A 27929-nucleotide genomic window follows, 5' to 3' on the forward strand; every position below is an offset into this window, starting at 1 on the left:
TGTCCCACCAAGTACGCGCGCCAGATTTCCCTTCCAGTGAAGGCGGTGTCCAGTCTCCAGCCCCGTCCGGACTGCACTTCCCCGGCGCCGGCCAGGCCCACGCCGCCCGGAGATGGGCCACACTTCCCGGCATGCCCTGTTTACCCGGGGACTCGGCCTTCACCGTCCGCCGCTCTTGGGATCCCGGGTGGAGGGTTCCGGGCTTGCAGCGGCCTAGGAGGGAGCGCGACTATCCCCTTCCTGCCTGCGCCCCCACTTCTGCCCCCCGCGTCTCCCCCTCGGCATTCCTCTTGACTGGGAGGCAGAGTGGCACAGAGGCTCTAGATTCTCGTTCTTACTTAATAGCAGAGCCTCATTTTCTTTACCTGCGAAATGGGGATTCAGGGAGCTGTGGCTGCCATGAAAAGCATGGGCTGTCTCAGGACCCAGCCCCTCCAGCCGTAAGTAGGCACATGCCCCCGAACTGCCAAGCGCGAGCCGCCTCTGACCTCTGAAGAAGCACTTCCCATCTCAAACCCTTGGCACGTGCTATCCCTTCTACCTGGAGTGCCCTTCTCTCAAAATCCAGATCCAAGACACTGGTTAGAGAAGCTTTCCCTAACCCCAGGGCCAGAATCAGTTGCTACCTCTGCTGAGTGCTCATAGGCCAAACTGGTGTGGCACTGAGCATTGTGTGGTTGTGCTTTCTCCCTCAAGAGTGAGTGTCTGTCCAATTACAATGGAAGTCACACAGATCTGCAAATGTGTGCGTTTTAATTTTAAGATAATGTCTAATATGTTGCAGGGTCCTGCAGGGGACCAGTCTCAAGAGAGGGAGAAGAGGATAGGCCTGTCCTGCCTCCATTGCCAGCCATCAGTGGCAGCTGAGGCCTTGGGGGGTAAGCATCTCCTGGAGGTAGCAGAAGCCTCTCTGGAGGTGAGCCAGGCAACCGAAGGCAAGCACTGGGAAGGCTCAGGTTCTGCCCTGGGGAATCCTGGGAAATTGGAGGTTGGCACCTGCCCCCAGGGCTTGGCCTCTGTCCCTGGTGCCCAAGCGTGCCTGCCCAAGTCTGCTGCATGCGAGCTCAGGATCCTTTCCCTGTGAGCCAGGACATGTCGCCGGTCCTGCAGGAATGAGGGGAGGAGGAGTCAGGGTAGAAGACAGCAGGTTACCCACTCGGCACCATCAACAGGTGATCCCTGAGGACAGCAGGGGGCCTGCTCTGTGCCAGGCCCTGGTGCCCAGCAGGAATGGGTACTTAGGCAGAGAGGGGAAGTCCATGGGGTACAGGCTCTGGGCTGAGGTGGGAAAGGCTCAGAATGGTCAAAAGGAAGGACAGAGGACCACGTACTTGCTGTGCAGCACAAACAGCCTTTTCGAAGGCAAGAGAGAGAGAGAGAAGGCCGGGGAGAGAGTATGTCATTTATCATGTTCCCTCTTGGTTTTCTTTCGTTTCCAGCCTGAGGCCTACCCCTGTACTGTGGCCTCCAAGCTTTCCCCAGTCCCTGGGCAGGGGAAGGAGCCTCTCTGTAGGCAGTTCGAGCCCACAGGGTGACTCCCATTGGCACCATCCTGGGGTGAGGGTAATGGCTGACATCCAGTGTCCCCCAAACACCAAACAACCACCCAACATCTCTGTGCAGGGTGTCCCCAGAGGCATAACTATCTGCCTCCCCGCCCCCCCCCCCCAGCTTTTGCCAGTCCCAACACAACCAAATCCAGTTGGGTGTCCCAGGCCAGGTGACTGCCCAAGCAGTGGCTTTGACCAAGGGCTTCGACCCCTCCCCATAGCACTGGCCCTGCCCTGGGACACAGCCTCTTCCCCTTCTTTCTCCCCAAGAGCACAAATAACCAGCCCATTCGTAAACCACAACCCTTGTCCCACACCACCCCATAGTCCTGATGCCGCATAGACTGGTGTGGACCAAGAATAGGGGGAGGCTCTGTAGGGCTACAGGAGTGGATGGCTACCAAGGGCCAGTCCCTTGGGGGACCTCCCCCCCCCACACCAGACCTCTGAAGCCCACACTCACTCCACCTCCCGCTTTCGGATGGCACGGCCGGAGGCTAGCACCTCAGCTACCTTGGAGACAATAGGATCGTAATTCATGCTGGCCACAGCAATCACCTCATCGCCTCTGCAGGGACAGAGTAACTGAGCCTGAGGACTGCCCAGCAGTGACCTTCCTTCTTGGAGACCCTGACGCACTCCTCTTCAGCTGGGGCCCAGAGAGGGATCTTACCCAGGGCAACAGGAATATCCTGAGCACCCAGCGCTCCTTGCTTTGCTTGGCCCAACATGGGCTTGGGGTTCCTTCTAGAGGCCACGGAGGCTCCAGCCTTCCTCCTCAGCGGAGTTCAGGGCTGAGCTCCCGTCCTGGGATCACCACTCTCTACCTGTGTGACTTCCCTCGGTGTAAAAGTGGGAGTCAACAACACCCACCTCAAAGAGCTGTCCTGAAGATAAAATGTCCTGCCTCAATGTGTGGCTGTTGGACTTAATACTACCCCGCCTCCTCACTGGTCCTTGGAGGGTCTCCCGCCTAGCTGCCTCCCTTGGCCACTCGGTCCACCTTTCAGGTAGGTCCCCTCCACTGGAGCAGAGCTCCTCTGGGATGAGCTCCCCTTCCCGACCGAGCTCCCGCTGCTTCGCGCCGCGTTCCACCCCGTTGCTCTCACTTGGTGTAAAAAGCCACGAACTTGAGCTCTTCCAGATCCCCCTGGATAATGACGTCGTCGAAGCCTTCTCCGTACCCTGTGGGCCGAACGGGAGGGGGTGGGGCTCCGCCAGGTCAGCGCCCTGTGCCCTCCTAAATCCTCCCTGAACCCCCCTGCCAGACCCCGCTCCCTTTGTCCTTTTAGGTGGTCCTTAGTGCCGCCCCCAACCAGTTTTTGCTCTTCCTACGGCGGACGTGGCCACGCCCCTAGGATGCTCATAGCCCCGCCCTAACCTCCAAGCTCCACCCCTGCACTCGGCTAACACCTTAGCCACACCCCTAAATGCTCTTGGCCCCGCCCCTGTCCGGCGCCCCTCCGTTACCCGCGTAGCGCAGGCTCTTGCCGAACATGGCTGTCCACAGGTAGGGCACGGTGCTGATCTCCGCTTCCTGCGCCAGCATGTTCTGGGCCGCCACCCGCCCTGTAGGACCCAGGGTTGTGAGAGCCCCGATCCTAGCCCTCACCACCCCTACGCTGCCTGCCAGAGCTCTCTGGGGACCTCTGACATGTGGGGCTACTCCCCCTCCTTCTCCTGCCCAGAGGTCAAGTAATGCATCATTGCTCAGCCCACTGCCCACCCTCGATTGCAGTTGATCGGTGCAGAGGGGACACCTGGCTCAAAGCCAGTCACTCAGATCGCTTCTCAGAGAATTTGGATGAAGTGCCCCAGATCTGGATGGTCTGCTCCCTGGGGTTGTGGGGTTGTGGGTGTGCACACAACTAATCAGACACATCAGGTATGAAGAGGGGGGCAGGAGAATGGGGCCCAAGTACCCAGGGAAGCAGGGATGACAGCCACACCCAGGGCCCCAGAGAATAGCGTGGGTGGCTTCCCAGTTCATATGAGGCCCCCCTGGACCTGGTAGTTGGATGTCTGTGAGAGTCGCCTAGACCCTCCCAGTTAAACCTTAATTATACTTGGCCTTTGGTTCCTTACAACCAGCAACAACTTTAGGCCTTGGACCTGAACAGAAATCGGTACCAGGAATGGGATTTCAGGTAGCAGATGCTCAGATAATGTGAAGCCAGGGAGGAGAGGTCAGTGAGGGGAGTCTGCTGGCTCTCCCCATGAGGCAGCCAACTTGCTGGCATGTACATCTTAGGGACCCAGAGCAGGTATGCACAGTAAGTGAGGCTTCAGGCCTTGGTGACCACCAAGTGTGTGTGTGGTGGGGGCACTCAGTTCCCCACTAAGCCCAGTTTCCAGGCCCAGGTGGCTGCCTCCCAAGGGCCAGCATGAAGCAACTGGGTTCACAGAACCAGTCGAGTGGCCCAAAGGAGACAGAAACATTGAATGGGAAGGTGGCCCATATCCTACTAAATCCCTTTCTCTCCCTGGGTGACTGCACAGGTTAGTGAGGATAAAAGGAAAGGAGAGGTGGGTGGAAGGATGGGGTGGGTGGGACACTGTGGCTAGTTGGAGGGGGTGTCCTGAGGGCACGGAGCGGGGGGATTGTCTATGGATGGGCCACAGGGCTTGCTGTGTCAGCTAGCTGGTCAGACAGGCCACCACCGAGCCTTGAAAGGCTACCCAGAGACCAGGACCCAAGGCCAACAACTGGGGGTGGGCCTGGAGGAGGCTGTCCCCAGGGTCTCAGCCTCTCAGCCCCCATCCTGCCAGGGGGCTGATCATACCCTGGGCATGAGCCATCTGCCAGTGTGGGATATTCACTTTCCGATTGTTCCTCCAGGCCAGGGGGAAAGTGACAGCATCACCAGCTGCAAACACGCCTGGGACGTTGGTCTGCATCATCTGTGGGGAGAGGCCCCGGGGCTCTGTGGGTGGGACAGGGGCCTTGGCCCGGACCTGCCACCACCTCCAGCCCAGCACCCTGCCCGCCCCGCCCAGCCCCACCTTGTTGACAGGGATGAAGCCTCGGGAATCCAGATTGATGCTGCTCTGCCTCAGGAAGCCCGTAGCGGGCACCGCACCTGACAGGACAGGGGCCACCATGTCCATTCCCTGGTCCCTCCCTTCTCCCGCTTCACTGTCCTCCATGACCCACACCCTTCCCTCACCGCGGTCCAGCCCCAGACCGATCGTCCAACGGGCTGCCCACCCTGTGGCCTTTATGTGTCCTGTCCCCTCTGCCTGGATCCCCCGCCCCAGACTGCCGTGCCTCCCACCCAGCCTCAGCTATCACCTCCTCTGAGAGACTCCACGAAGCCCCCCGGAAGGGGGGGGTCGGCATGCCAAACCTCCCCAGCTCCTATGCTGCCACCTCCCAGCTTTGTCCCTCCCCAGACTGGCACCTCAACTGGAGCAGGGCCCAGTTAGAGGCTTGTTTCTGTCCTGCAGCCCCCATGGGGCAGGCCGTGCAGGTATCTGTGGGCAGCAGTCATTGGGAACGTCCTCCGTGCCAAGCCCTGGCTACACGTGCGACACCCACTCCCCGACAGCCCTGCGAAGTGGGAACGGTTTGGGGGGGCTATTTTGTAGATGTGGAGACCGAGGCTCAGGGAGGGGAAGGGACTGGCCCAAGGCCACCCTGGAGCATGTGCAGGCGCTCGCTGGCACCCGCCTGCCCACCCACTCACCAATGCCCACAACACAGACGTCAGCCCGCACAACCTTGCTGCTCTTCAGCACGACCTCCTTCAGCTGTGGGGAGGGGGCGTGGGTGAGCAGGTCAGCCCAGCTCCTGGGAACAGGGGAGGGAGGGGGGCAGGAAGAAGGGCCCACCTTTCCCTCCTGGGCCCGCAGCTCGGACACCTCTGTCTGCATGTAGAACTTGACCCGGTTGTTCTCAAACATCTGTCAGAGCAGGTGGGCAAGAAGGCCATGGATGAGAGCATGGCCGGGGCTGGGCTGGGTGCCTGGGGTTCCAAGGCGCTGGGTGCCGGCGTGGGCTCACCTTCATGAGGGCACGCCCGACACGTTCCCCCAAAAATCTCCTGAAGGGCGTCTCCTCCAGCTCCACCACAGACACTGAGTGGGCCTTTTCGGTCAGATAGGCAGCCACCTCCATCCCTGGGGCCAGGGTGGTGGACAGCAGGCTGGCACCCTGCACCTCCCAGGGCCACTAGTGCCCCGGGACCAGCCATCACAGACCATCACCCCCACCAGCCCTGGCTGCTCACCCAGGAAGCCAGCTCCCACGACCACCGCGTTGCGGCCCCGGGCCAGCCTCACCACACGATTGGCATCTTCAGGGGTCCGGATGGTGAACACATTCTCCACCTCTTTGCCTTTGCAGCTCAGCGTCTTAGGGCTGAGTCGTGGCCAGCATCAGTGAGGGGCTCCCGGCACCCCAAGCCCTCCCATCCCGGCTGGTGCCCTGCCGAGCGTCCAGCAGGGGACAACGGGGAGACAGCTTCCCACCTGCTCCCTGGTGCAAGCAGCAGCTTGCTGTACTCCAGCTTGAAGCCATCCTTGAACACGACCTTCTTGTTTCTCACGTCCACTGTGACCACCTGTAACCCCGCCGGGCAGAGTGTGGGCCTGGGCGTGGACTTGAACCAGGCTGCCCCTCCCAGCTCCTGCCAGACCCTCCGAACAGAAGGTTCCACAGGGGCTGGTCCTGCCACCTGGGTGGTCCTTCCTCCTGGCTTCTCCTCTTTACACTTCAGACACCACCTTTCCCTCAAAGCCATCTTTACGCTCTCCCGTCCCAGCCCTGAGCAGATCTCTGCATGTGCCCATAAGCCTGCCGGGAAGAAGATCCAATGCTGTCTTCCAGGCCTGGAGCGCCCCGGGGGTGCCTGGACAGCAGGGCCAAAAGGGTAGGACACCCCCTGCCAAACCTCCAGGGACCCACATGGCCTCACATCACTTGTGGTTCCCACTAAGCCTTCCCAGGTTTATTTCCTAGCCTTGGCCCGGTACCTGGGCCTCGGTGAGCACCTCGATGCCATAGGCTCGGAAGAACTCCTTGGGCCTCAGGGCCAGCTGCTCAGGCTGGGCGTCCAGGGACTGCAGGAGATAGCTATCTTGAGATAAGGCCAGGTGGCCATTGTTTCATTTTGCAACAAAGGACCCGAGGCCTAGGGAGGGTAGGGCTGGGCCCCATTCACACAGGGGCTGCGGGATAGAAGTCAACAAGCCCGCATCTTTCTGGGGGTACCACAGATAGGACTGGCACAAGCAGAGAGGGCAGCCGGCCAGATCCCCAAGGGGCGACAAGCAGAATGCTGAGAGGGCCTGACTGTGCCCAGAAGGCTCGGAGTCTGGGCCCTGCCTGGGCCCCATTTGCCCCTCCTCCCACCTTGCTGAGCTTAGGTCGGTCATAGGGGAGGTGCCGGTCCAGCGTGCACAAGACGATCCTGTCTGAGAACCCCTCCTGCCGCAGGGTCTCCGCACACACTAAGCCAGCCGCACCTGAGGGGAGGGTGCTGTGGGTCAGGGACCACCTCTCCCCCACCCCACCCTGCCCCTCATAACCCCACCACCAACCTGCGCCTACAATGAGCACGTTGGTGCTACTGCTGTGGCCAGCACTCGGAGAGATACACTTGGCCATCACCTTGGTTCTTCGCTGTAGCTGCAAGGCCTGGGGGTGGCCGGAGAGCGGAAGGCAGCTGGGAGCTGGAGTCGTGGACATCCTCCCTGTGCCATCATCCCAGCAGGCCAGGTCCTGCCGCTGCAGTCCAGCCTCATCCCCACCATGTAGCCTTTTACTCTGTTCCCCAGCCACAGGGCCTTTGCACATGCTGACCCCTGGGCCAAGATGCTCCCCTCACTTCTCCCTTTTGCTTGAGCCCCAAGCCACACCCTCACCTGCTTGCTGGCCCGGACGTACACCTTCTCCTTCTCAATCTTCACCTGCAAGGACTGTGTTGCTCAGGACCAGGTTTTGGGGTACTCCGTCCCCGGCCCTGCACTCCCCGGCTCCCACCCCACTGCCCGCCTGGCCCCACCTGGAATTTGTGCAGACTGTCCAGGCCAGGGAAGTCCTCCAGGTCACCGGTGCTGATGTTGAAACAGGCACCATGCCAGGGGCAGCGCACCCGGCCACGGGACAGCACGCCTGGGGGAGGGTGGTGCTGGGCTGGGGCCACCAGCAACAGTCCCTCTCTCCTGTGTCCCAGCAGTTGCTGGCTCTTCCCCACAGCCCAGGAGACCCCACTGATAGATGAGACCCTGAGGGTCCAAGGTGGTCCCAAGCACCCTTCAGGGAGGTCCCGCCCCACCTCCCGTGTGTCCTGGGACAGCTCACCTTTCACCAGGGGTGCGCCATAGTGCGGACACTTGTGGCCCAGAGCGTGGAACTCCCCGTTGTCCTTCACCAGCAACACCTTCCCCCAGCCCAGCTCCACTTCCCGCATCCTGGGGAGGGGCTGCACTCAGACCTCTGGTGGGCACCCCTTCCCAGAGTCCAGCTTTCTGGGGAGCAGGCCCAGACCGGGAGAGGCCACGATGGTGGGGGCTGGTGCGGGCGCCGGTCAGGGCCCCTTCCAGGCCTCCCAGCCCACCCCATCCAAGGCCTGCATCTTGCCTTCCTATCTTGGGCCCTCGGACGGCCCTCCGCCTCCCCCAGGCCCAGCACTCACTGGCCATTCTCGAGGTCCTTGACGTGGCAGACGGCGGCCTCCACACAGTCCTGAGCGCTGGGATAGGGGTGAGGGGCGGGCAGGCGCTCATCGGCATGGAAGTGGCGGGCTGTGCCGTTGCCCTGGTAGGCCCGGGGGCTGCCCTTCCCGCCGGCCAGCAGCTCCTCCTTGCCCCGCTCCTTCTCGGGTAGCACCACCTCGATCTTGAGCTCCACTGTGGGCGGGCAGCGCAGCACCATGAGCCTCCCGCCCGGGCCACCCCCTTCCCTACCTCACCAGCTCTGGCGCTGGCCCTTTGAGTGAGCTCTCCTCCGTGCCTCCACCTTTCCAGAAAGCCCCTGCACCATCAGCAGAGAGCCTTAAAACAGGCGAGAAACAGAACAGAGGCAGCAGGGGGGTGAGTTCATCTCTGCATGTTTTCTTTTTCAGTAACAAATGAGTGAGGGGGGGCACTCTGACCCTGACATTGCCTTTTCTCCAAGAATCTATGTGGGGGGAAAGAACCCTGGTGCCCTGAGCCCTGCTCGGACTGCAACAGCGTGGTCCCTGATGGCAGGGACATCCGTGAAGGATCAGGGTACGTGTAGAGTCTGACTCAAGTGAGAACAGGGCGTCCAAACCTGGGTGCGGCTCATTTCCCGGCCAGTGAATCTGGGTGACGGCAAACAGACAGTCTGTTCTGTTTGCAGCTTTCCCGTAGGTTTGAGGTTTGTTTTTTTTTTTAATTAAAAAAAAAAAATGTACACAATATATTTTCAACTTCTTAAAATAGCTATGCTCACCAATTTAAGAATCCATCATTTGCCAAGCCCTGGGTTTTAAATGTTTTCATGTGCAGGGGTCTGGGGCCTTGGCCGTGAACCCCACCTGAAGGGGTAGGTGCAGAGGGGGCGCGGGGCCCACCTCTCGAAGCCTCCACATGGAAGACACTTCCCCAGAGTGCCCATGGGGCCCACTCTAGCAGGCAGTTAGCCAGAGACTGTCATTTTTGTCTTTATATTTTTCTGCATTTTCTACATTCCCTACAATGTGCCTGGGGTGTTTTTCTAATTAGAAGGGAACAATAAACAGAATTTTTAGCAGCGATAATCCGGCCTCCTGGGCTGAGTGATGGACACTAAGCCCCTGGCACAGCATGGGCCCAGTGAGGAAGCAAGAGGTGCCTCTCCCAACTCCCAAGGCACCGGAGCCTCCAGGCCTCTCCCCATTTCACCTCTGATCCCCTCCACCCCAGACCTGACCCTCCAGAAACAGAGAACACGGAGTCACACCTCTGGGCCTCTGCCTATGCAGCTCCCTCGGCCTGCCATCCCTCCCAGCCCTGGCTCACTCCTGCCCATCCACCTGGACAACTCAGCTGCTGCCTCCTCCGGCTGCCCATTCCTGGCATGTGCCTCATCTCGTGCCATGCTAATCTCCCACCCTGGCCTGGCCCGGAGCCCGGGAAGGCAGGCCCGCACCCCCTGATCCTCAAGTCCCAGCCCTTAGCCTGGCCCAGGCACGGCAGGGGGCAGGGGTGAAGGTCAGCTCCATGATTCCAGCTGGGCAGGAAGGGCCCCAGAGCCCACCACCATGCTGAAGCTGTTGCGTCAGGTTGGGAGGGGGTGTTGAGGGTGGGGTAGGTTCTTTGCCTTCATTTTCCGTACTTTATGTAATGGTGTTAGAATGTTTTGAGAAGAATTCAAAAGGAAAATACTCCCAACTCAGCTGACACCAGCTATGTGAACTGTAGAGAGGAAGCTCACAGGAACAGCCTGGCAGGGGCCCAGATAACAGCCAAGCCAGACTGTTTGCATCCTCCACCTCCTTCCAGAAGGCTCCAAGGAGCTCGCTGATGCAGTCTTAACAGGAAGCCATTAAGTCAGATGCAATAGTGGAAAGGTGGATGGAGAGGGGGTCTCTGCTGATCCACAGAGCCAGATCAACCCTAGCCTCATGATTCCCAGGAGCCCATGTGACCATGGGCCCCTGCCTTATCCCCTTTGGACCTCAAATGCTTTCATTATAAAACAGAGAGAACAGTGCCTACCTCTTTGGTGATAGTGAATGCCAAAGGATTTAATATATGTAACTCAGAGTAGAAGCTCAACAGATGACGCTGGGTAGTAGCATTTTATTGGTTAGCTGTGAGCCTCCTGGCAGCCATGGCAAAAAGGGAAAGCCTTTAAGTGGCACCTGTGGCCTAATCAAAGGCAAGCGACTAGATGCCAAGAGAGCTGCACTTCTTCCTAGTTCTGAGCTTGGCCAGGGTCTGGCCCGGAACACTTGTTACCACAAACACGGAGCCAATGGAACATGGGGAGTGAGCTCAGGAATGTGTGCTGATGTGCTCCAAGCCAGAGTCAAGCAAGATAGAAGGTAAAGAGTTTGCACAAAGAGCTTTGGCTTGCTCTGGTCTCCCTGTAGCCCCTCTTGACCCCAGCTGAACTTTTATGGTGCAAATGTTCTCACTCACACACCCTGAAATTCCCTGAACCTCACCCTTGACCTGCCCAGTGTGGGTGCCTGGGGCCTAAGCTCCTGCCTTCCTGTCATAGCCCTACAGGGGAGTCCTGAAAGCAGGGAGCCTACCTCCCAAAAGAGGGGATAATAACGTTCTGCACATGCCTCCTTCCTGTGTGCCAGGCCCTGAACTAAGCACGACAAGCGCATGGGGCTGGGGTGGGGGGCAAAATTGTTAGCCCCACTTATACATGAGAACACAGAGGCTCAGAGAGGTGAAGTCAGCCGCCCGAGGCCACACAGCCAGGAAGGGGCAGGGCTGGATTTGGGCTCAAGAATGCAAGTTCTTACCACTGCCTCTGGGGCGGTGAGAGCTGCCAACTCCTGACCTGAGAGCTGGGGGCCAGGGGTCTCAGGCAGGCCAGCCTGTTGAGGTCCCTTAAAGGAAGCTGCAGGTGGTATCCTCTGCTCTTGGTCTCCCCAGACCAGCTAGCATTTTCCTGCCCACTTCTGGTGGGGGGGAAGGCTGAGGTCAAGACAATGGCCATCACTTGCCCAAGTCATACGTGGAGCCAGAAAGGGTGGCGGGATCGGGCCCAGGGCTGGGTACCCACGCCGTGGGCCTGGGGGGAGGGACAGCTGGCCCCCGAGGCAGGTGCGGGGCATTCCCTCTGCCTGGCAGGGCATTAAAGGTCTCCTCTTGCCCCCAAGTTCTCCCTCAGACCCAGGAAAAGGAGAAAAGGCTCATGTGTTTCAAGGTAATGGAGCCGATGGGTATCAGGTATAAGTGGAGCTGGCCAGGGCAGGGTGGCCCGGGTGGCAGGTGGGTGGGGCACTGACTGGGCACTAGAGAGGCCTCTCTGGGCCTCCATTTCTTCCCCTGTGACACGCCTCCATTCTTTTGCCTTCCTGAGGGTTGTGAAGAAAGAAGAGGGAAAATAGGGGCTGGAGAGAGAGCCCAACAGAAGTCTCCATGGAGAGCAGACCCAGGCCTCCCTCAGCACCCAGGAGGCCCCCACCTCGGGCTGGAGCCGCTTGGGCCAGGCAGGGCAGGATTTCCTGCACAAATGGGGAAACTCGGCCCAAGGTCACACAGGGCATCAGAAGAGGTGAAGAGGGCTGTGATCTGTCCACTCCACCCTCATGGCAACTTCGAGAGGTCAGGCTCATTTTGTAGAGAGGGAAACTGAGGCTCAGAGAGGTAACTTGCATGCCCTGGGTCACCCAGTGGCTGAGGGTGTCCTCGGAGTCCCTCTTCCCCAGTCCTAAGGGGAAGGCCCCCCTGCCCTATCCTGGAGCCGGAGGAACCCTAACTTCTACTTTCTGAGAAAGGTTCAGCTGCTATTCCCACCAGAAGCACCCAAAGCCCCAAATAAAGAGGGGGACCCATTGGAGGGGGGCCAAGAGAATGCTCCAGGCCCCCCACCCCCTCCTGCCTGCAGGGAATTAACATTCAGAGCAGCCTGCCGCCCAGCCTGACCTACTTCAGAGGCAGAGGGGGGAGGGGGAGGAGGAAGGTGGCTGGAGGAGGGAGGGAGGGAGGAGGGAGGGAGGAGAGAATGAGGCAAGGGGTGGGGGAAAATGAGGCAAGAAGAGAGGAGGTACCTGGCTTGGGCTTGGAGAAGCACCCACCCATGGCGAGTGGCCCACAGATGAATGGGGGGCAGATACACAGATGGTAGGCTGTGGGAGGCCTAGGGTGCCCCAGGAGGTGGGGCTGGATTCCCCATGGCCCTTAGAGATTCTGGAGCTGCCATCCCGGCTGGAGCTGCCACCAGGACCTGCAGGAGAGACAAGGGGCATCTGTAGGGACCAGGGCTTTGATGGGGGTTGTGGGGAAAGATACAGAGAGATAGAGACAGACTGGGTGGGTCGGGGGGGGGGGGCTTCCGGAAGATGCACACATTTGAGCTGGGAGCCACTGCATGTAGGGGACCCTGGAGTCACCTCCCTTTTGAGGCCCTCACTCTCCCCTCCCATTTTTACCTGTGGGCTGTGCCTACTGCCTAGGGGGCCCTCTGCTCCGGATCTCAGCCTCTCTTTTAGGTCCAGCCCCACAGCTGCCTTGTGGGGTAAATCCTGATTTCTGCAGCCCACTGGAAAGCCAGCAGCCTGGGAGCTCTGGGACCCTCCATTCTTCAGGGAGGCCACCATGCCTGGGGTCCAAACCCAGGTCCCCTCAGGCAGATCAGAGCCCTCCTGATCCTGGGGTTTCTCCTTCCTACAATGGGGGTGACATTTAGTTCTCCTGGGCCCTGGCCCCCACTCTGGCTGGCAGCCCCCGGATACCCACCTCCTCCAGGGGCAACCACTGCTTCTTCCTCCCAGCCCAGCAGTGGATGGAGGCTTCCCAGCCCTGGAAGGCAGGGCAAAGGGGGCAGGGGTCCAAGAGGCCGCCCAGCCTCCACCCCTCCTCCCAGTGTGAGTGAGGCCAGGAGAGGCTGGGGGGTGGGGTGGGGTTGGGCTGGGCCAGTCCACTGGTCCCCAGGGAAACCCAGCTCCATGGTGAACGGAAGTGGGCGGCCAGCCCAGGCCTGATGAGGTTGGGGGAAAGGGAGGCCAGGCACACAGCCCATGCCCAACAGCCATGAGCTCCCACCCTGTACACAGCCCCCACTTCACAAATGCCCTCCAGGCCTGTGGTGCTGCGATCACATCCAACAGCAGATGGAGAAACTGAGAGGCCAAGGGCTTGCCAAGGTCAAGCAGCAGGAAGGGGCGTCCAGGTGACCTCCTCCCTCCCTCCCCCCTTGGTTAGTTTCAAGATGAGCAGGGACCCAGGAAGCCCCCATATCACCCTGCAAGCCACAGGGCTGGGGGAGAGGTCACCAGATCAGCAAAGAGATCCCTGCAGCCAAAGAGTCCTCAAGGCCACAGGGTGGGCCTTCCAGAAGATGCAGCTTACAGACTGGACTTTGGAAGGCCTGGGACAAAGGTGTAGCTGCCTTGTTTACAAATGACCTCCCCCCAGTCCATCCCACTGTCATCCCCCCTGTGTCCCCTGGAAGTTGTCCCTGAAGTCTAACTTGAGGTGGGGCTGAGGTCTACTTGGTCTTGCCCAGATCCCAGCAAGGGCTTTGAGTGGGTGCCTGAGCACAAGGGGGCCAAGAGGAAAAGTTGGGGAGGACCATCTACCGCCTGGCATCTGATCTTACCTGCGCTAGAGGCACCCATTACAGTTCAGGAGACAGTGACAGCCAAAGGCCACCTGGGCATCCCGATACTCTTTCCCCCACTCATCACCAAGGCGGATCTGTAAGACTTGGCCACCCCTGCCCTGCCTGGCCCCTCCCTGGGCACAAGGGGGCCCTCCCCAGATCCCGGCTTCTCCTCGGGCTCAGCCCTGCCCACCTCCTTCCTGCCTGGCCTCAGGCTTCACCTGCTGGGCCACAGATGTCTGAAAATGTGGGACCCCCACTTGCTGTCAGGTCCCTGTCTGGGCAGTTTCTCCCTTCCCAGGTGCCCAGGGGTCCTAGACCCTCCAGGGCCTTGGGCCTGGAAAGAGATTTGCTGGGGACTGAACCTTCTCCAGGCCTACTGTGTGCAGGCGGGCTTGGAGCCCTGCCGCCTCAAAGGCAAAGGTTCTTGCCTGCGGAGCAGCTGGAGGCACCCCCAAGATTTGGTGGAGTGCTGTCTCTTGCCCACAAGCTACACAGTGCTGAAAAGCTGTAACCGTGCCCAAGCGCTAACTACCCACCAGGAGCCTGTGTCCTGATTCACGGGGACACCATCCCCCCAGGCCAGTGCAGGCTGGGCAGAAACGGGGGGGGGGGGGGTGCTGTCCAGTTGGAGCCCTCAGAGGCTTCCAGCCTTCCTCGGAATGGCAATCAAGTTTGAGGGGTGTCCGCCCTCACCGGCTCCCCCGCGGGGCTCAGGCGCAAGCCTCCCGCGCACTCTCCCTGTCTTTGCACGTGCAGTCCCCTCTATCCGGGAAGACCTTTCCAGCGGCCTTCCCGCTCGTCCAGGTGTCCTCACCAAACCCGGCGGCCCCGGAAGGGGGCCAGGCACACAGTAGGGCGCCAGGGCGAGCGGGGAAGGGCCCGGGCCGAGGAGGGGAGAAGGAAGAGAGGCGCTTCGGCCCCCAGCCTGTCTCTCTCCCTCTCCGGCTGCCTACCCCAGCCCCCATCCCTCCGGCCACGGGTCCGAGACGTGCGAGCGCGCCCGCTGGCCCGGGGCACGGAGGCAGCGGGGCCGGGAACCCGCAGCCGAGGGGGGTGGCGGGGTCGGGGGCCGGGGTCCTGCGGGCTGGGGTTCCCGGGGCGGGCGCTCACCTGGGCTCGGCGCGGGCCTCCGCTCTGGAGCCGCTCGGGGCCGCGGCCGCGGGGAGGGGGAAGGGGGGGAGGAGCGGGCGGGGGCGGGGCCGGCGCTGCGGCGACACTGCGGCCGGAGAGCCCGCGGCGCCCAGCACCGCCCCGCCGGGTCCCTGCTGGTAGATGGGGGTCGGTCCCGGGTCAGGGGCCGGGCCGGTGGCCTCGGAGTCCGCATGCGGGTGGCGGGGTGTGGGGGAGGCATTTGGGGGCCCTTCTAGTCGTGGACGCCCCCAGCGGGGTCTGGGTTCCCGGGGATCCTCTGGACCCTAGAGGGGCGCCAAGCTGAGCTGCGCACCGGGTCTGATTCTTGTTCCTGTTCTTTCTTTCCGAAGTCTTCGAATCCTGGGCGGCGGAGTGACGTGGGGGGTGGGAATTGAATCATCCGAAGTAACCTCCCCAAGAAGGAAAACCCGAATCACTCGCGACTGCCCCATAGGTACCTTGACTCCTTTTGGGGTCTCAGTCTCCTCGGTCTCCTAGCTTCCTCCCCTCTCCCCGCACTTCATAAGGTCTATCTTAAATTATATTTTATTACATTTTCTTTTTCCCACCTGTCATTATATCAGAACTCCCTGGGTCCCTCTAAATCATGATGCACCCTGGTGTTGTGTCCCCTCTTCCAGGAAGCCCTCCCTGACCAGCCTTCCTGGACTCAGAGTTGATCAGGCCCCAATACCCTGGCTCCTGGTTACCTGGAGTTTCACTGTCCTGATTGTCCTGATCTTTGCAGTGTGTTCAGGTAGAGCTTGCACCTGCGGCAAACCTGGACTCAGTGAGTAGGTGGGAAATGAATGAAAGACCCTTTCCAGGGAAGCGATGTCACATCTATCATCAAACACATCAGGGCCCACCAACTCTGTCCTATTAGTGCTCCTTTGGCGGCTCCTGTTGGCTTCTCTTTTTTGCCACTTCTCTCCTTTCTAGGCCTAGCTCTCCTGTAAGGATGACAAAGCCAGCAGAGAGTCACCTGCACCAGGGAGATCTGGCCTTCAGAGGAAGTCCTTTATGACCCACCCTCCCCAGGGGGACAAACACAACTCCCCCTCATTTTACAGATGCAGAAGTTCAGAAGGCGGAGTCTTACCCAGGGGCAGGATCGGGGGGCCTGCATGGGTCACACTTATGCGGGTGGATGTGGGGCCCAGACCTTGGAGGGGACGTGTGGTTCTGCTCAGACCATCCCCCTGTGGCCACATGTGTGGTTTCCACAGTGTGACTGTTGCCAGTGCCACAGGAAAGGCCTCATCACTGGACAGATGGTGTATTGGGCCTGGTGCCCTCGGCCTCCAAAACCCAGCCCCCATTCCACACACTTGCTGACCTTGCAACTCCAGCCCCCTTAGCCGGGAAGACAGTGCCATGGATTTATTCCTTTTCTTCACAACAGCCTGAGGAGGAAGTTTCTCTGTGTATCATCTCCATTTTACAGTTGGGGAAACTGAGGTTTAGAGAGGTTAGGGACTCCCCCAGGCTACCAGCTGGTGAGTGGCAGAGCAGAGACTTGAATCCTGGCAGGCTGGCTAGGCTGCGCTGGGCTTACAAGTGGAGGGGTAGCCGTGGGAGGGGCGAGGCCTGCCAAGCTTGGCCAAGGCCCCATAGTCTCCAGGGCAGAGTTCGAGTCCTGCTCAGGGACCCATTTGTGTCAGTGAACCCCTGTGCCCCAGGCTCCCCAGAAAACATGGGGGTAACTGCAGTGCCCTCCTGATGAGGCTGCCAGGTCACCATGCAGAACCACAGGAAATAGAAGGTGCTCAGGAAGTGGGGTGGGGGCTGCTGAGTGTGCGGTGCCAGAGATGAGATTGGGGAACAGGTCAATGTGGGGGCTGTGCAAAAGCCTTCAGCTCAGGTCATGATCCCAGGGTCTTGGGATTGAGTCTCGCATGGGGCTCCTTGTTCAGCAGGGAGCCTGCTACTCCCCGTGCTTGTGATCTCTCTCTCTCTCAAACAAATAAATAAAAATCTGTTTTTAAAGTTAAAAAAAAGTTTTTTTTTAAAAGATTTTATTTATTTATTTGACAGAGAAAGAGACAGCGAGAGAGGGTACACAAGCGGGGGGAGTGGGAGAGGGAGAAGCAAGCCTCCCGCTGAGCAGGGAGCCCGATGAGGGGCTCGATCCCAGGACCCTGGGATCATGACCTGAGCCGAAGGCAGACGCTTAACGACTGAGCCACCCAGGCGCCCCCCAAAAAAGATTTTAAAAATTAAAAAAAAGGAGTGCTGCCTCATAGAGGGCCCTCAGATTTGGGGGTGGTGTTTCTGGGGTGTTTGGGCAGTCTGAGGTCCCGATCTTGCCCCAAGGATGATTCTAACAAGGCAATAACATCTGGTCTGGAGAATACCCACCGGGATGATAATCTTAAAGAGGGAAACTGAGCCCCAGGTTGAGATGTAGTGAGGTGACCTGAGGTGGCTGAGAGACCCCTAGACCCAACAGACACTCCAAAGGCATGGAAAGGAGTTGCCAAGGTTTGAGAAGCAGGTGTGTGTGTGTTTGTGTGTGTGTGTGTGTGTGTGTGTGTGTGTCAGAGAGAGAGAGAGAGAGAGAGAGAGAGAGATCCCTGCCCAAGACTCTCTGTTCTCCTTTCATCTACCCCCTCCTGTCAGTTTCCCCTGTTCGCCATTCCGCCTCAGCCTAGGGCCTGGAAGCCGGGGCGCCCCGTGCAGGATGATCCTTTGGAACGTGACACAGCGACCACGCTTAACATTGGGATTGACACTGGCGCCCCCTGGAGGCCAGTCTGAGGGCCAGCAGGGCCTCTGGGAGTTTTGGGATTCTGAGGGCAGCCGCTGAGACAGTAGAGCCCTCTTCCCTGCCAGACTTAAGTGGATTTTCAGATCCAGAGACCTCAGTTTAACTAACTGATTCCCAGGAAATATTGGGGGGCTGATACAGCACAGCTAACGCCAGAGCTGAGGCAGGCTGTGCCCACAGCTTCACAGTGATTCAGTCATATGGAAGCAGAAGTTGGGGGATCCCCAGGTTGGGGAGCCTGGACCAAACCCCGCACCCCAACCTCATTCTTGACTTGCTCTGGCTACTGCAACCCATCCTCCCCCCAGCCCGGTTTGGTCTACACAAACCGTGTCTGAACACCATGTCCTCAGCTCCTTCTGGGTTCTCTGACTCTGGGGAGGCCAGCTTCAGCTCCTACTGACCTCTTCAGCCCCTACCTTGCTGCTGAATTGCTGTCAGCACTGACCTGTTCCCAGGCTGTGGGGTAACCAGTCCTAATTCCAGTCCTCACGGAGGGAGGGAAAGTTCAGAAGGGCTTTCCTAGGAGGTGGCAAGGACTGAGGAGAGACAGGCCCTTAGGAGTTCACCAGAGAGAAGGGCATCCTTCTGTCCTGTGTGGCATGAGTGCTGAGTTCTGGGCAGGGGCACAGATAGCATGGAGGTATGTTACAGGCCCAAAGAGGAGTTGGGTGAGAGATTTTCGTCACAGGTGTCTTTAGTAAAAAACCATACCAGCAACTAGGACTGGCATTGGACTGGAATGAGGCAGAGGGACCAGGAGGTCAGGAGACACCTGGAGTGAAGACTGGACCAGAGTAAGCTGGAGGGCTGGAAGGTGGGCCATGTCCCTGCCGCCCTAACTTAGACTTGTGGGTTTTCTATCATCAGAAGATTGGCAACAACCTCCACACCCTCAAAGACAAATGTGCTAGTTTAAGCTCCCTCAGCCACATGAAGGAATATTGTTCAGCCATAAAAGGTGTCTACAGAGCATTTGTAAAAATGTTATAAATATTTTTCTTATACATCGCTGGCGAAAGTGTAAATTAAGGTAATCCCTACAGAGGGCAATTTGGGAACACTTCTCAAAATTGCAAATGCCCAGAGCCTTTGATCCAGCGGTTCCACTTGGAGCAGCTCATTTTAATGCACCTGACCACCTTGGAAAGGACCTCCATGTCCATCACTAGCAGCTTGTTGAATGAGTGGCAGTTCATCCATATCATGGAGTACTATACAGCAGTGAAAAAGAACAAAGCCTCCATATGTGGATTCACAAAAATCTTTAAAACAGATTGGGGACATAAAGCGAGGTGTGGAACAGTAAGTAATCTATGCTACATTTGTGTAGAGAAAACATTTAGAAAGGATATTTACAGAGGTATTCCGGTATGCTTGTATCTTACAGAATAACTGTGGAAATATATATAATATATAATAAACTGGAAACAGGGAGATGCTGGAGAATGGACTGGACAGTGGAAGGATACGTTTCATCCGATACCCATCTTTTGAAGGCTGCATCCTATGGATGTTTTTCCTCCAACCCTGATGCCAAAGTGGAATTCCCCAAACTCCTGGAGCTGTTTTTGGGAGCTCAGGTGGGCTGCAAACCACCATTCCCGAAGGGCTGGCACTGGGGCTTGGGTCCCTTTCCTCTGCTCACTGGGTCTGGTGCAGCCCCTGCCCAGGTCTCCCCTCCTCTTGGTGCCCGTCCTCGCCGCAGTTACTGGACAGACCACTCCCTCCCGCCCTCCTTCCAGGACTTGGCTGCTGGGCAGCTCCTGGCGCCCAGAGAGCCTTCGCCCTTCCGTGAGCCACTTCCTCAGACCCTTAGCCTGCACGGCAAGTTCCGCAGGGCTCTCTCCGGCGGGTGGGTGTGGGCTGTCCTCCCAGCGCACCGCCTCGGCCACGCCCCCAGCCCGCCCCCTCCGCCAGTGCCCGCCCCCTCCGCCAGTGCCCGCCCCCATCCCAGCGGGGGCGGGGCTGAGACGCTCCCGCCCCTCCCCTCCCGAGCCGCCAGGGCACAGGTGTTACCTAGGGCCCAGAGCCCAGGAGCCCTGGGAGCCGTCCGGAAACGGGCAGCGCTGACGGCCACCGGGCCTCACGCCCGTCTCCCCGCTCCAGCTCGCCACCCTACCCGACCCTCGCCCCCGCCGCCAGGAAGCCCCGACCAGCGCCCGGACCCCGGAGCCCGCGATCTCGGCAGCCGCCGGGGCCCCGCAGAGCGGGACTCACCTGGCTCACCCGGGAGCCATGCGCTCTGGACAACGTCCGGGAAGGGGCAAACCGTTTCTGGGACCTGAGGGAGGGGGAGGAGCCTCCAGGGGCTCCAGGGGCTCCAGAGCTCTACGTCCTCCTTCACCCCGCGCAGGGTCCTCCCTCTCTCCATCCCTCCCCGCGTGATTGCCCGCCTGCCCCGGGGACCGACGGCAGCGGCTCGGCGTGGACAGTGGTGGGGCCGGATGTAAGGGGTCTTGAGGGCGCGGCGGTAGTGGTCCCCAGAACCGGCCAGCGAGGCGGTGGACGGGGGTCTAGGTGACGCGGCTGCGCCTGGGTACGCGCTGCAGCCGGGCCTGGTGTCCAGGACGCCTTCAAGTTCTAGGTGTGTGGCGGCCGCGCCTGCGCACTGCTGGACGGCGCCCGGGGCCCTCCACCCCAGGGTCTTACCCATAAAACGGGGGCGGGGAGTGCTCACAGAGGCTCCCCAGGGTTGAAATGGTTTGAAGTGAAAGTTCTGGAAAACAAGCAGCCTCATCCCAAGTTAGGGCATGATACCTGCTTTGTACGTTCTTTGCTGTTCCTCTCTATTGCCTTCCTCGTGAACTCCAGGGACCTGCAGGTAGACAGCTGGGGGGTGAGGGGGGACAACACCGATTTTCCTGACATCCCCTCAGCCAGAGCCCCGTTCCCACACGTATTTATGCGTGTATTGAGAGGTCCACATTTCCTTGTAGTAAAACCTCTGGCAATGAGTTTCAGGAAGTGACACCAATCCATATAGAACCATGCTGCTAAAATGTACTCCCTGGCTCCTACTTTCAGGATTCTGCAGAATTTGAAAGAAAAGTTTGTCTTGAAATACTAAACCGTTAAACCATGCTGGAAGAAACCGTGCCCTAGAGACAGACACCTTTGAAGAATACTTTGAAAAGGTTGTATTTTGATCAGCAATACTGGGCTGGGTTCCTCCGTGGCAGGGAAACTCCTGGAAATGGGGCCTGGTGTGGGGGGCTGCTCTCCCACCTTCCCCCCTTTGCTAAGCTAGCCTTGATGCGGCCAGCAGAGGCCATTGCCCAGATCTTGAAACCTCACTCCACAGCAAAAACCGGGATATTGCTGGGCTCTGCAGGCAGTCTCCTCCCTGGCCTGTGTCCTGGGAGGCCCTTTCTCTTGCCTAGTCAATGGACTCTCTGCCACAGCCCCGTCAAGACCTGACCCTGCTATTGCAGTCTACGCACACGCCCTGGTTCCCCGGGTGTTGGCAACCTGAGGTGGAGCACAGAGGGGACCCCTATCCTGTCCTGGAAAGCTCGTGGTGCAGATGTAAAGATGGCTTCCGACAGTGGGAGCCGCTGTGGAGCCCAGGGCAGGTTCGGGAAGGCTTCCTGACTGCCTGGGGGAGGGTAAGCAAATGTAATCCAGGCCAAGGGGAGCAGCTCAGGGCTGGAGCGTGCCTGGCTTTGTCTTAGCCCGTGATCCCTTGCTGACTTGAGACCTCGAGTGACCTGCCCTTCCTTGATCCCTCTGGTCTCATCAACTCCGAGGGCCCTCCACCCGCGCTGCACAGTGGAGACCTTGGGGATCCCATCCCAGATTCTGATTTCATGGATCTGGATGCTGGGTTTGTTTTTTTTTTTAAGTTCTCCGGGGGGTTCTATTATGCAGCCAAGTTTGAGAACTACTTGTGCCAGTGAAACCCCTCACTCCTGCGCCTCCGGCGCTCATAAGTCCTGGGCCAAGGAGCTGTGGTCTATCTTCTGCCTGTGATAGGAGCAAGGCTTGAGTCCGCCGGGGCAGAGGAAGGTGGGGGAGCAGCCCCCCACACCAGGCCCCATTTCCAGGGGTTTCCCTGCCACGGAGGAACCCAGCCCAGTATTGCTGATCAAAATACAACCTTTTCAAAGTATTCTTCAAAGGTGTCTGTCTCTAGGGCACGGTTTCTTCCAGCATGGTTTAACGGTTTTAGTATTTCAAGACAAACTTTTCTTTCAAATTCTGCAGAATCCTGAAAGTAGGAGCCAGGGAGTACATTTTAGCAGCATGGTTCTATATACATAGGGATTGGTGTCACTTCCTGAAACTCATTGCCAGAGGTTTTACTACAAGGAAATGTGGACCTCTCAATACACGCATAAATACGTGTGGGAACGGGGCTCTGGCTGAGGGGATGTCAGGAAAATCGGTATTGTCCCCCCTCACCCCCCAGCTGTCTACCTGCAGGTCCCTGGAGTTCACGAGGAAGGCAATATAGAGAGAGGAACAGCAAAGAACGTACAAAGCAGGTATCATGCCCTAACTTGGGATGAGGCTGCTTGTTTTCCAGAACTTTCACTTCAAACCATTTCAACCCTGGGGAGCTTGTGCTAGACAAATATTTAACAGAAGCCTTCAGAAACAGGTGCCTAGAAGGGAAAACATCCAGGTTTTCCTTGGTGATGTAAAGCGTGAGAACTACTGCTTCATCTTCCGAAGGCCAAGACCGAGCACCAGCCCCCCGCAGCACCCACTGTGCTCACACACTGGGAGCCAGCTGCTTCTCTTCTGGAGGGGGGCCCCGGGTGTGGGGAAGGGCCAGTGCACCCACGCCAAGACCTATTTTGCGGTGGGCAATGACAGGGCTGGGCTGCAAGACGCAGCACCCCGGGGGGGAGCACCAGTTGTTTCTGCGTTTCACAGGCGTTCGCCAGGTGCTGAACTGCTCGGGAGGCTGCCGTGGGCTGAGAGCCTGCAGGCAGCACTGAGGACACACCGAAACACCAAAGCCGCCGCTGCCACCACCGGCTGATGCAAGTTTTATTGAGACAACGTACAAACAGGCCATGGAAACAAGGGTTCTGATGCCGGGACCAGTAGCGTAAAATGAATACAAAAATAAAAAGGCACTAATCTGTTAAGAAAAGACACTCAATGTTCTAAGAATATAAGTCATTTAATACTGTTAATTTTATAGCACAAAATAAAACAAGCTATGATCCCCAAAAATAATTTTAAAAGCTTACACAGAAAATATTATTGCCTGAAGTTTATGATCTTTAAGTTACAGGTCAAAAGTTTTGTGTTGTTGTTGTCATTTTAAAACACACAGTGAAGACCGTCTAGAAGCAAGGCCACTGTTCCTCCTGCAGAGACAACGACCCTGTCTCAGGAACTGTCCTTCTACTCCTTTAGAATATACAACCAGCTCAGTTTCCACATGGATAGCAGTTAACCAGGGACAGAGGTCTCTGGTCCCAGGGGGTGGAGTTTGAGGCAGAGCTCAGTGGTGTCCACAGAAAGCATTAGTCTTAGGTACTGTGTTAAAACAATCAAAAAGTCACTCATTTTAAGAGGTTAATGAACATAATATTAAAGGATTAAATTATAAACACCTGGCACAAAAACACATCATCCCTTTTCAAAAATAAAATGGTCATATTCCTCTGAGCAAACGTTACAAGAGCAGTGGCCGTCTGCCCTGGCCTGTCTTGTCTGTAAACAGCTGTAAAAGAAAGTTAGCACGGAGCCAGCGATCCTTGAGCTCCAAGGAGGGAGCAGCTGTCTTTCCCCCCTTTCCATTTTCCATCCATGAGCACAGGTGTCTTGTCTGGGTGACCAAAGTTGTCAAATGCCAGCTCGTCGACGCGTGCTCCTCTTTCACCGTGCCATCAGGTGGTACCACGCCACAAAGAAATGACAAGGATGACTCCTGTGTTGGAGGTCCTTCTCAGGATAAATAAGTTTTGAGTCAAACTGTCAATGCCCTTTAGTTCATAATTTGTTCAGTTCCCAAGTGAGTTAATTTAACATCCAAATATTTTCTTAAGTGACACACAGTAGGGCAGAACAAGGAGCAATAATGAACAATCCTAAAAGGAGACCAACCAAGGAGGGAAGGCAGCTCCTCTGGAAGATTCGCATTGCTTTCTGAAACAGGAAGTCTTCCCCAATCACTGGGGAACCCAGGCACGAAGCTGAGGCGAGGGTGCTGTTTTTGTATATTTAGTGTGATGAAGAGAATCTCCCTGCCTGATGAAAAAACTAGTAAGGTCCTAAGTCAAATAGGTACTACTTTTGGCACATGTATCTCGAGAGTTCAGAACTCAAGGCTCACCTTATTTTGGGCTCCCAATCTCCTGGGCAGCCCTGGAGACATGCACATGGGCTGAAGTGACAAGCAGATTTATTACGAAGCCAAAGTAGGTTTGTGGGGTGCTCTGATTCTGCAGTGCTCCACAAGAGGCGGGTCTTGCTACAGGTCAGCAGACATGGATGGCTGAAGGGAAATCTTGCTTTCCAAAATGACCATACACTTCTTGTACTCCGAACCAACTACTGTCACCAAAAGGTGCCAAGCCCCTCAGCTAAACTTGGTTTAAAAAAGCCTCAAGGTTTGTGCCCTCTTTGAACAAGGCATGTATTCCACCTTCTGCTGGCCAACCCCCTCAGTAGCGGGTCACCGGCTGCAAGGCGAGTGCTGTGTCCAGGCAGACCATGGGAATGCTGCCACGCATGTGCCACTTGCTGTGGGAGCTGGGCTGGGCCTGAACTCAGAATAAGAGGCAACACAATGGAGAGGCCCCTTCAGAGCAAGAGGTGGCCACAGTGCTCACTGATTAGGGAGAGCAGGCTGCATTTTTTCCAGGAAAACCACAGACGGGCAGCCACAGTGATATTTTTTCCAACTGATCATTATCTTTGTCACAGGAACATTTTCAAGATTCTTTAATATGGTAGTTACCTGCCTAATGGAATACTGATTTAAAGAGATTGAAAAAATGGTTGCTTTGCTGGTTCGGTCACCGGTACATATATATATTGCTCTAACTCAAAACCCAAGACCCTTGGGAGACAGGGTCGTGGCTAAAGCAGCCGCTCAGCAAATGATGCAATCAGTCATTAGGTGGCTGTTACATTTCTAGGTCTGCTGTATTCATTCTGAGCAGAGGCCTGTCTTCACCAGTTTCCAGAAGGGAGAGCAGCCTGAACTGCATAAAGGTTCCAGAATCCTAGACTGCTATGTGCACCAGATGAGGGATCAGCCACACCTTTGTACCAAGCTGGCTTATATGAATAGCCCTCTTTTAGCTAACAAGGAAATGTTAACATCAAATTGCTAAATGGTTAATGGTTCTCCCTAGTCACTAAAATCTTAGACATCAAAGGCATGAACCAATTTCCAGAGCTTGCATTTTCTTTGCCTGGGAGCGTCACAGACACAGAGCCTGGGGAACCAGTATGAACAGCACCATCTTTCTCTGGCGGACTGTGAGCTTGGGCTGCGGCAGCGAGGAGTGGGCCTCAGTGAGTAGGATTTAAAGATTCATTAATGAATTCAATGATTCTATGAACAACTTCACTTTTTAAAGAAACTTAATTCCTATACCTTAAAGGGGTATATTCACTGAAACACTGGACAGAAAACTGGCCAAGTGCTTCCCCCCATTGCTCCTGTCATCACTGGCAAACAAGGTAAGCAAAGCCTTCCCCAAATCACCCCCCCCCCGATGCTTTTTGGGGACAACGTAATCCAAGAGGCCACGCACACAAGCTTGGCAAACTATGACTGATTTTTTTGTGGGCTGTTCGCTATAACGGCAAAACAGGTACAACTGGCAACCAAGACAATAAAAGCCTCTGCTTCAGGGTGGTGGTGGTGGTTTTTTTTTTTCCCCCCCATATTCCTTTAGTTACAGCAGCGTCAGTTTGGAAGCTCAGAGGCATGTGTCATTCCTTACAGTTATCACAAAAATCCAACCTGCTACTTAAAAACCTGTTCAGAACACACAAGTCTAATTAAGTCTTCCAAAACCAAACCAAAAAGGAAAAAAGAAGAGCCAGATTTGGGGAGTTTAGGACAGAATTCCCTCTTCTTTACGGTTCATTTGCTCTGTTCTTCAAAGGAAGAACAAAATGGCGACTGAGCCACTGCTTTATGAAACAGCAACGTGCAATGTCTCACCATGGCCTCAAGCTCCATCTGATGAACATGACAGAATCAGTCACAAGTACAAACAGGGCAGTGATGAGAAGACAGACCCTTTCCTCGTCAACTTCTCTCCACTTGTGTGCTTCCACCAGTATTTCCAGTTTATGATCCAAAAGAACTCTAAACTCTGCTACTCTTTGACAATACGACTATGATACAAATGCCCAGGCAGCTGCTGTGTGCATTCCAAATGTGTATGAGAGACCGCCACTCTGCAGAAAGCTGACCATCGGCAATGCAGTGTGACCTGCCTAGGAGAGAGAATGCTTTCCCACTTCAAAGGAGACTATGACAGGCAGAACAAGGAAGCAGCAGGAAACAGGCAACAGCAATCACTCGTTTTCATCAGGGTTTTGAGGGTCAATGATTTTGACATGCGTAAAGGGGAAAAGCCCTTTGCGCCCATTCACTTCGCCTTCCCACTGGCCATTTATATTCATCCTTGTGACTTTCACAATGTCGCCAACCTGTAAGGATGGAGAAAGAAGACAAAGTCAGCATTTCCTCTGCAAACTAAAAAAAAAAAAGGTTTACTTTAAGCCATACACACAGTTCTATCTAAAGGAATCTATAGATTTTTTTAAGGATTTATTTTTTTTCCATGCTTAAACCTAAAATCAAGCAGTGCCAAAGACACAAGGTGCTACCAGTAAGCCCAGTGTCATCCTCAGCTGGTGAGAACGTGTATTAAGCTTCTGAGAACAAAAGCAGCCTTTTTTTCTCCCCATATTGATTACTAACTCCAACAGGATAGAAATGAACACTTAACTCTCTGAGAATGGTTAAAGTGAAATCACATAAAAAAGTGTATTAAAAAAAAAATCTAGGGGCGCCTGGGTGGCTCAGTTGTTAAGCGTCTATCTTCGGCTCAGGTCATGATCCCAGGGTCCTGGGATTGAGCCCTGCATCAGGCTCCCTGCTCAGGGGGAAGCCTGCTTCTCCCTCTCCCACTCCCTCCACTCGTGTTCCCTCTCTCACTGTGTCTCTGTCAAATAGATAAATAAAATCTTAAAAAAAAAATGAATTAATTCTTAAACATTTTTATTTTTTAAAGTAGGCTCTAGACCCAATGTACGGCTTGAACTCATGACCCCAAGAGTTGCATATTCCACCAAATAAACCAGCCAGGTGCCCCAAGAATTAGACTTTCTATGACGAGACGTTCTGAGACAAAAATAAAATGCCAAGTACTAGATATGTATAGAGGAAAGGATGTAAAAAGCCAACTCATGTATTTATAGATTAGATTATAATAATTATTTTCAAACTCATGTCACAGGTTCAACTGAAACACTTCTGATGGTTGAACAGTTAAAATTTATTACTATTTTTTAAAAATATTTTATTTATTTATTTGTCAGAGAGAGGAGCATGCACAAAGGAGGGGGAGCAGCAGGCAGAGGGAGAAGCAGGCTCCCCGCTGAGCAAGGAGCCTGATATGGGACTCGATCCCAGGACCCCAGGATCATGACCTGAGCTGAAGGCTGATGCTTAATGGACTGAGCCACCCAGGCGTCCCGAACAATTAAAATTTAAAGGTAATGACTGATGGGGCACCTGGGTGGCTCAGTCGGTTAAGTGTCTGCCTTCGGCTCAGGTGATGATCCCAGGGTCCTGGGATCCAGCCCTGCATCGGGCTCCCTGCTCTGCGGGAAGCCTGCTTCTCCCTCTCCCACTCCCCCTGCTTGTGTTCCCTCTCTCGCTGTGTCTCTCTCGCTCTCTGTCAAATAAATAAATAAAATCTTTAAAAATAAATAAATAAATAAAGGTAACGACTGAGCATTCTATTTTTCAGATTTGCATTAAAATTTAAGTTGTAAAAAAAATTAATTTGTAAAATACTCAGTGGAAAAAAATTACAACTGAAAACACGTTTTCTCTGGTTTTGTCTTAAAAGGAAAGTAACAACTTGAGGGACAGAGTAAATGGATTTGATAATAGATTATTTTATGATTAATGCTTGGAGTCCCAAGTATTGCTCTTTCTCCAAGTCATAATATTTTAATTTATAGATAGTAGAAAGAGAATGTCTTTTTTATTCATACCTGGGAAACTCATACAAATATT

General features: G+C 56.1%; 2 protein-coding genes and 1 long non-coding RNA gene across 7 annotated transcripts in view; 1 reads left to right on the forward strand and 2 right to left on the reverse strand.

The window, feature by feature from the left end:
* The first annotated feature begins 9 nt into the window (after positions 1-9).
* On the forward strand, positions 10-2462 carry LOC118543363 (uncharacterized). The gene is made up of 2 exons (XR_013443427.1): positions 10-440; positions 1440-2462. It is a non-coding gene; the product is annotated as an uncharacterized LOC118543363 (long non-coding RNA).
* Positions 737-14962, reverse strand: AIFM3 (AIF family member 3). 5 transcript variants are annotated; one of them, XM_036104310.2, is made up of 22 exons: positions 14902-14952; positions 12924-12986; positions 12236-12411; positions 8189-8402; positions 7855-7964; positions 7556-7665; positions 7416-7460; positions 7092-7188; positions 6904-7016; positions 6525-6611; positions 6021-6112; positions 5780-5910; positions 5554-5669; positions 5382-5453; positions 5237-5300; positions 4554-4630; positions 4334-4451; positions 3021-3119; positions 2660-2735; positions 2014-2118; positions 1332-1352; positions 737-1104 (listed from the first exon to the last, which is right to left on the reverse strand). In XM_036104310.2, exons 3-22 carry the CDS (start codon positions 12264-12266, stop codon positions 1065-1067), a joined length of 1818 nt encoding a protein of 605 aa, XP_035960203.1. In that variant the 5' UTR covers positions 12267-12411; positions 12924-12986; positions 14902-14952; the 3' UTR covers positions 737-1064. The 5 variants fall into 5 exon arrangements, with proteins under 5 accessions (XP_035960203.1, XP_035960204.1, XP_035960206.1 ...); XM_036104311.2 differs by lacking the exon at positions 12924-12986 and having other exon boundaries at positions 14902-14962; XM_036104313.2 differs by lacking the exon at positions 2014-2118.
* A 7704-nt stretch (positions 14963-22666) lies between these two features.
* Positions 22667-27929, reverse strand: part of CRKL (CRK like proto-oncogene, adaptor protein) — a 36394-nt gene continuing 31131 nt past the window's right edge. Inside the window, exon 3 of the mRNA XM_036104342.2 lies at positions 22667-26329. Coding sequence (XP_035960235.1) covers positions 26195-26329 — 135 coding nt within the window. The 3' untranslated portion in view covers positions 22667-26194. The remainder of the gene's footprint in view (positions 26330-27929) is intronic.

Source organism: Halichoerus grypus, chromosome 13 (assembly GCF_964656455.1).
Source record: "Halichoerus grypus chromosome 13, mHalGry1.hap1.1, whole genome shotgun sequence".
Taxonomy (NCBI): Eukaryota; Metazoa; Chordata; class Mammalia; order Carnivora; family Phocidae; genus Halichoerus; species Halichoerus grypus.

What these genes read in the sequence shown, in the direction of transcription:
- AIFM3 (XM_036104311.2), bottom strand. Translation starts at nt 12,266, where the DNA reads ATGGGTGGGTGCTTCTCCAAGCCCAAGCCAG. An exon ending in CGTGCTCATTGTAGGCGCAG is followed by an intron (nt 7,017 to 7,091) that starts GTTGGTGGTGGG and finishes CCCTCCCCTCAG; the next exon opens with GTGCGGCTGGCTTAGTGTGT. An exon ending in CAAGAGCCTGCGCTACGCGG is followed by an intron (nt 2,736 to 3,020) that starts GTAACGGAGGGG and finishes TTCGGCCCACAG; the next exon opens with GGTACGGAGAAGGCTTCGAC.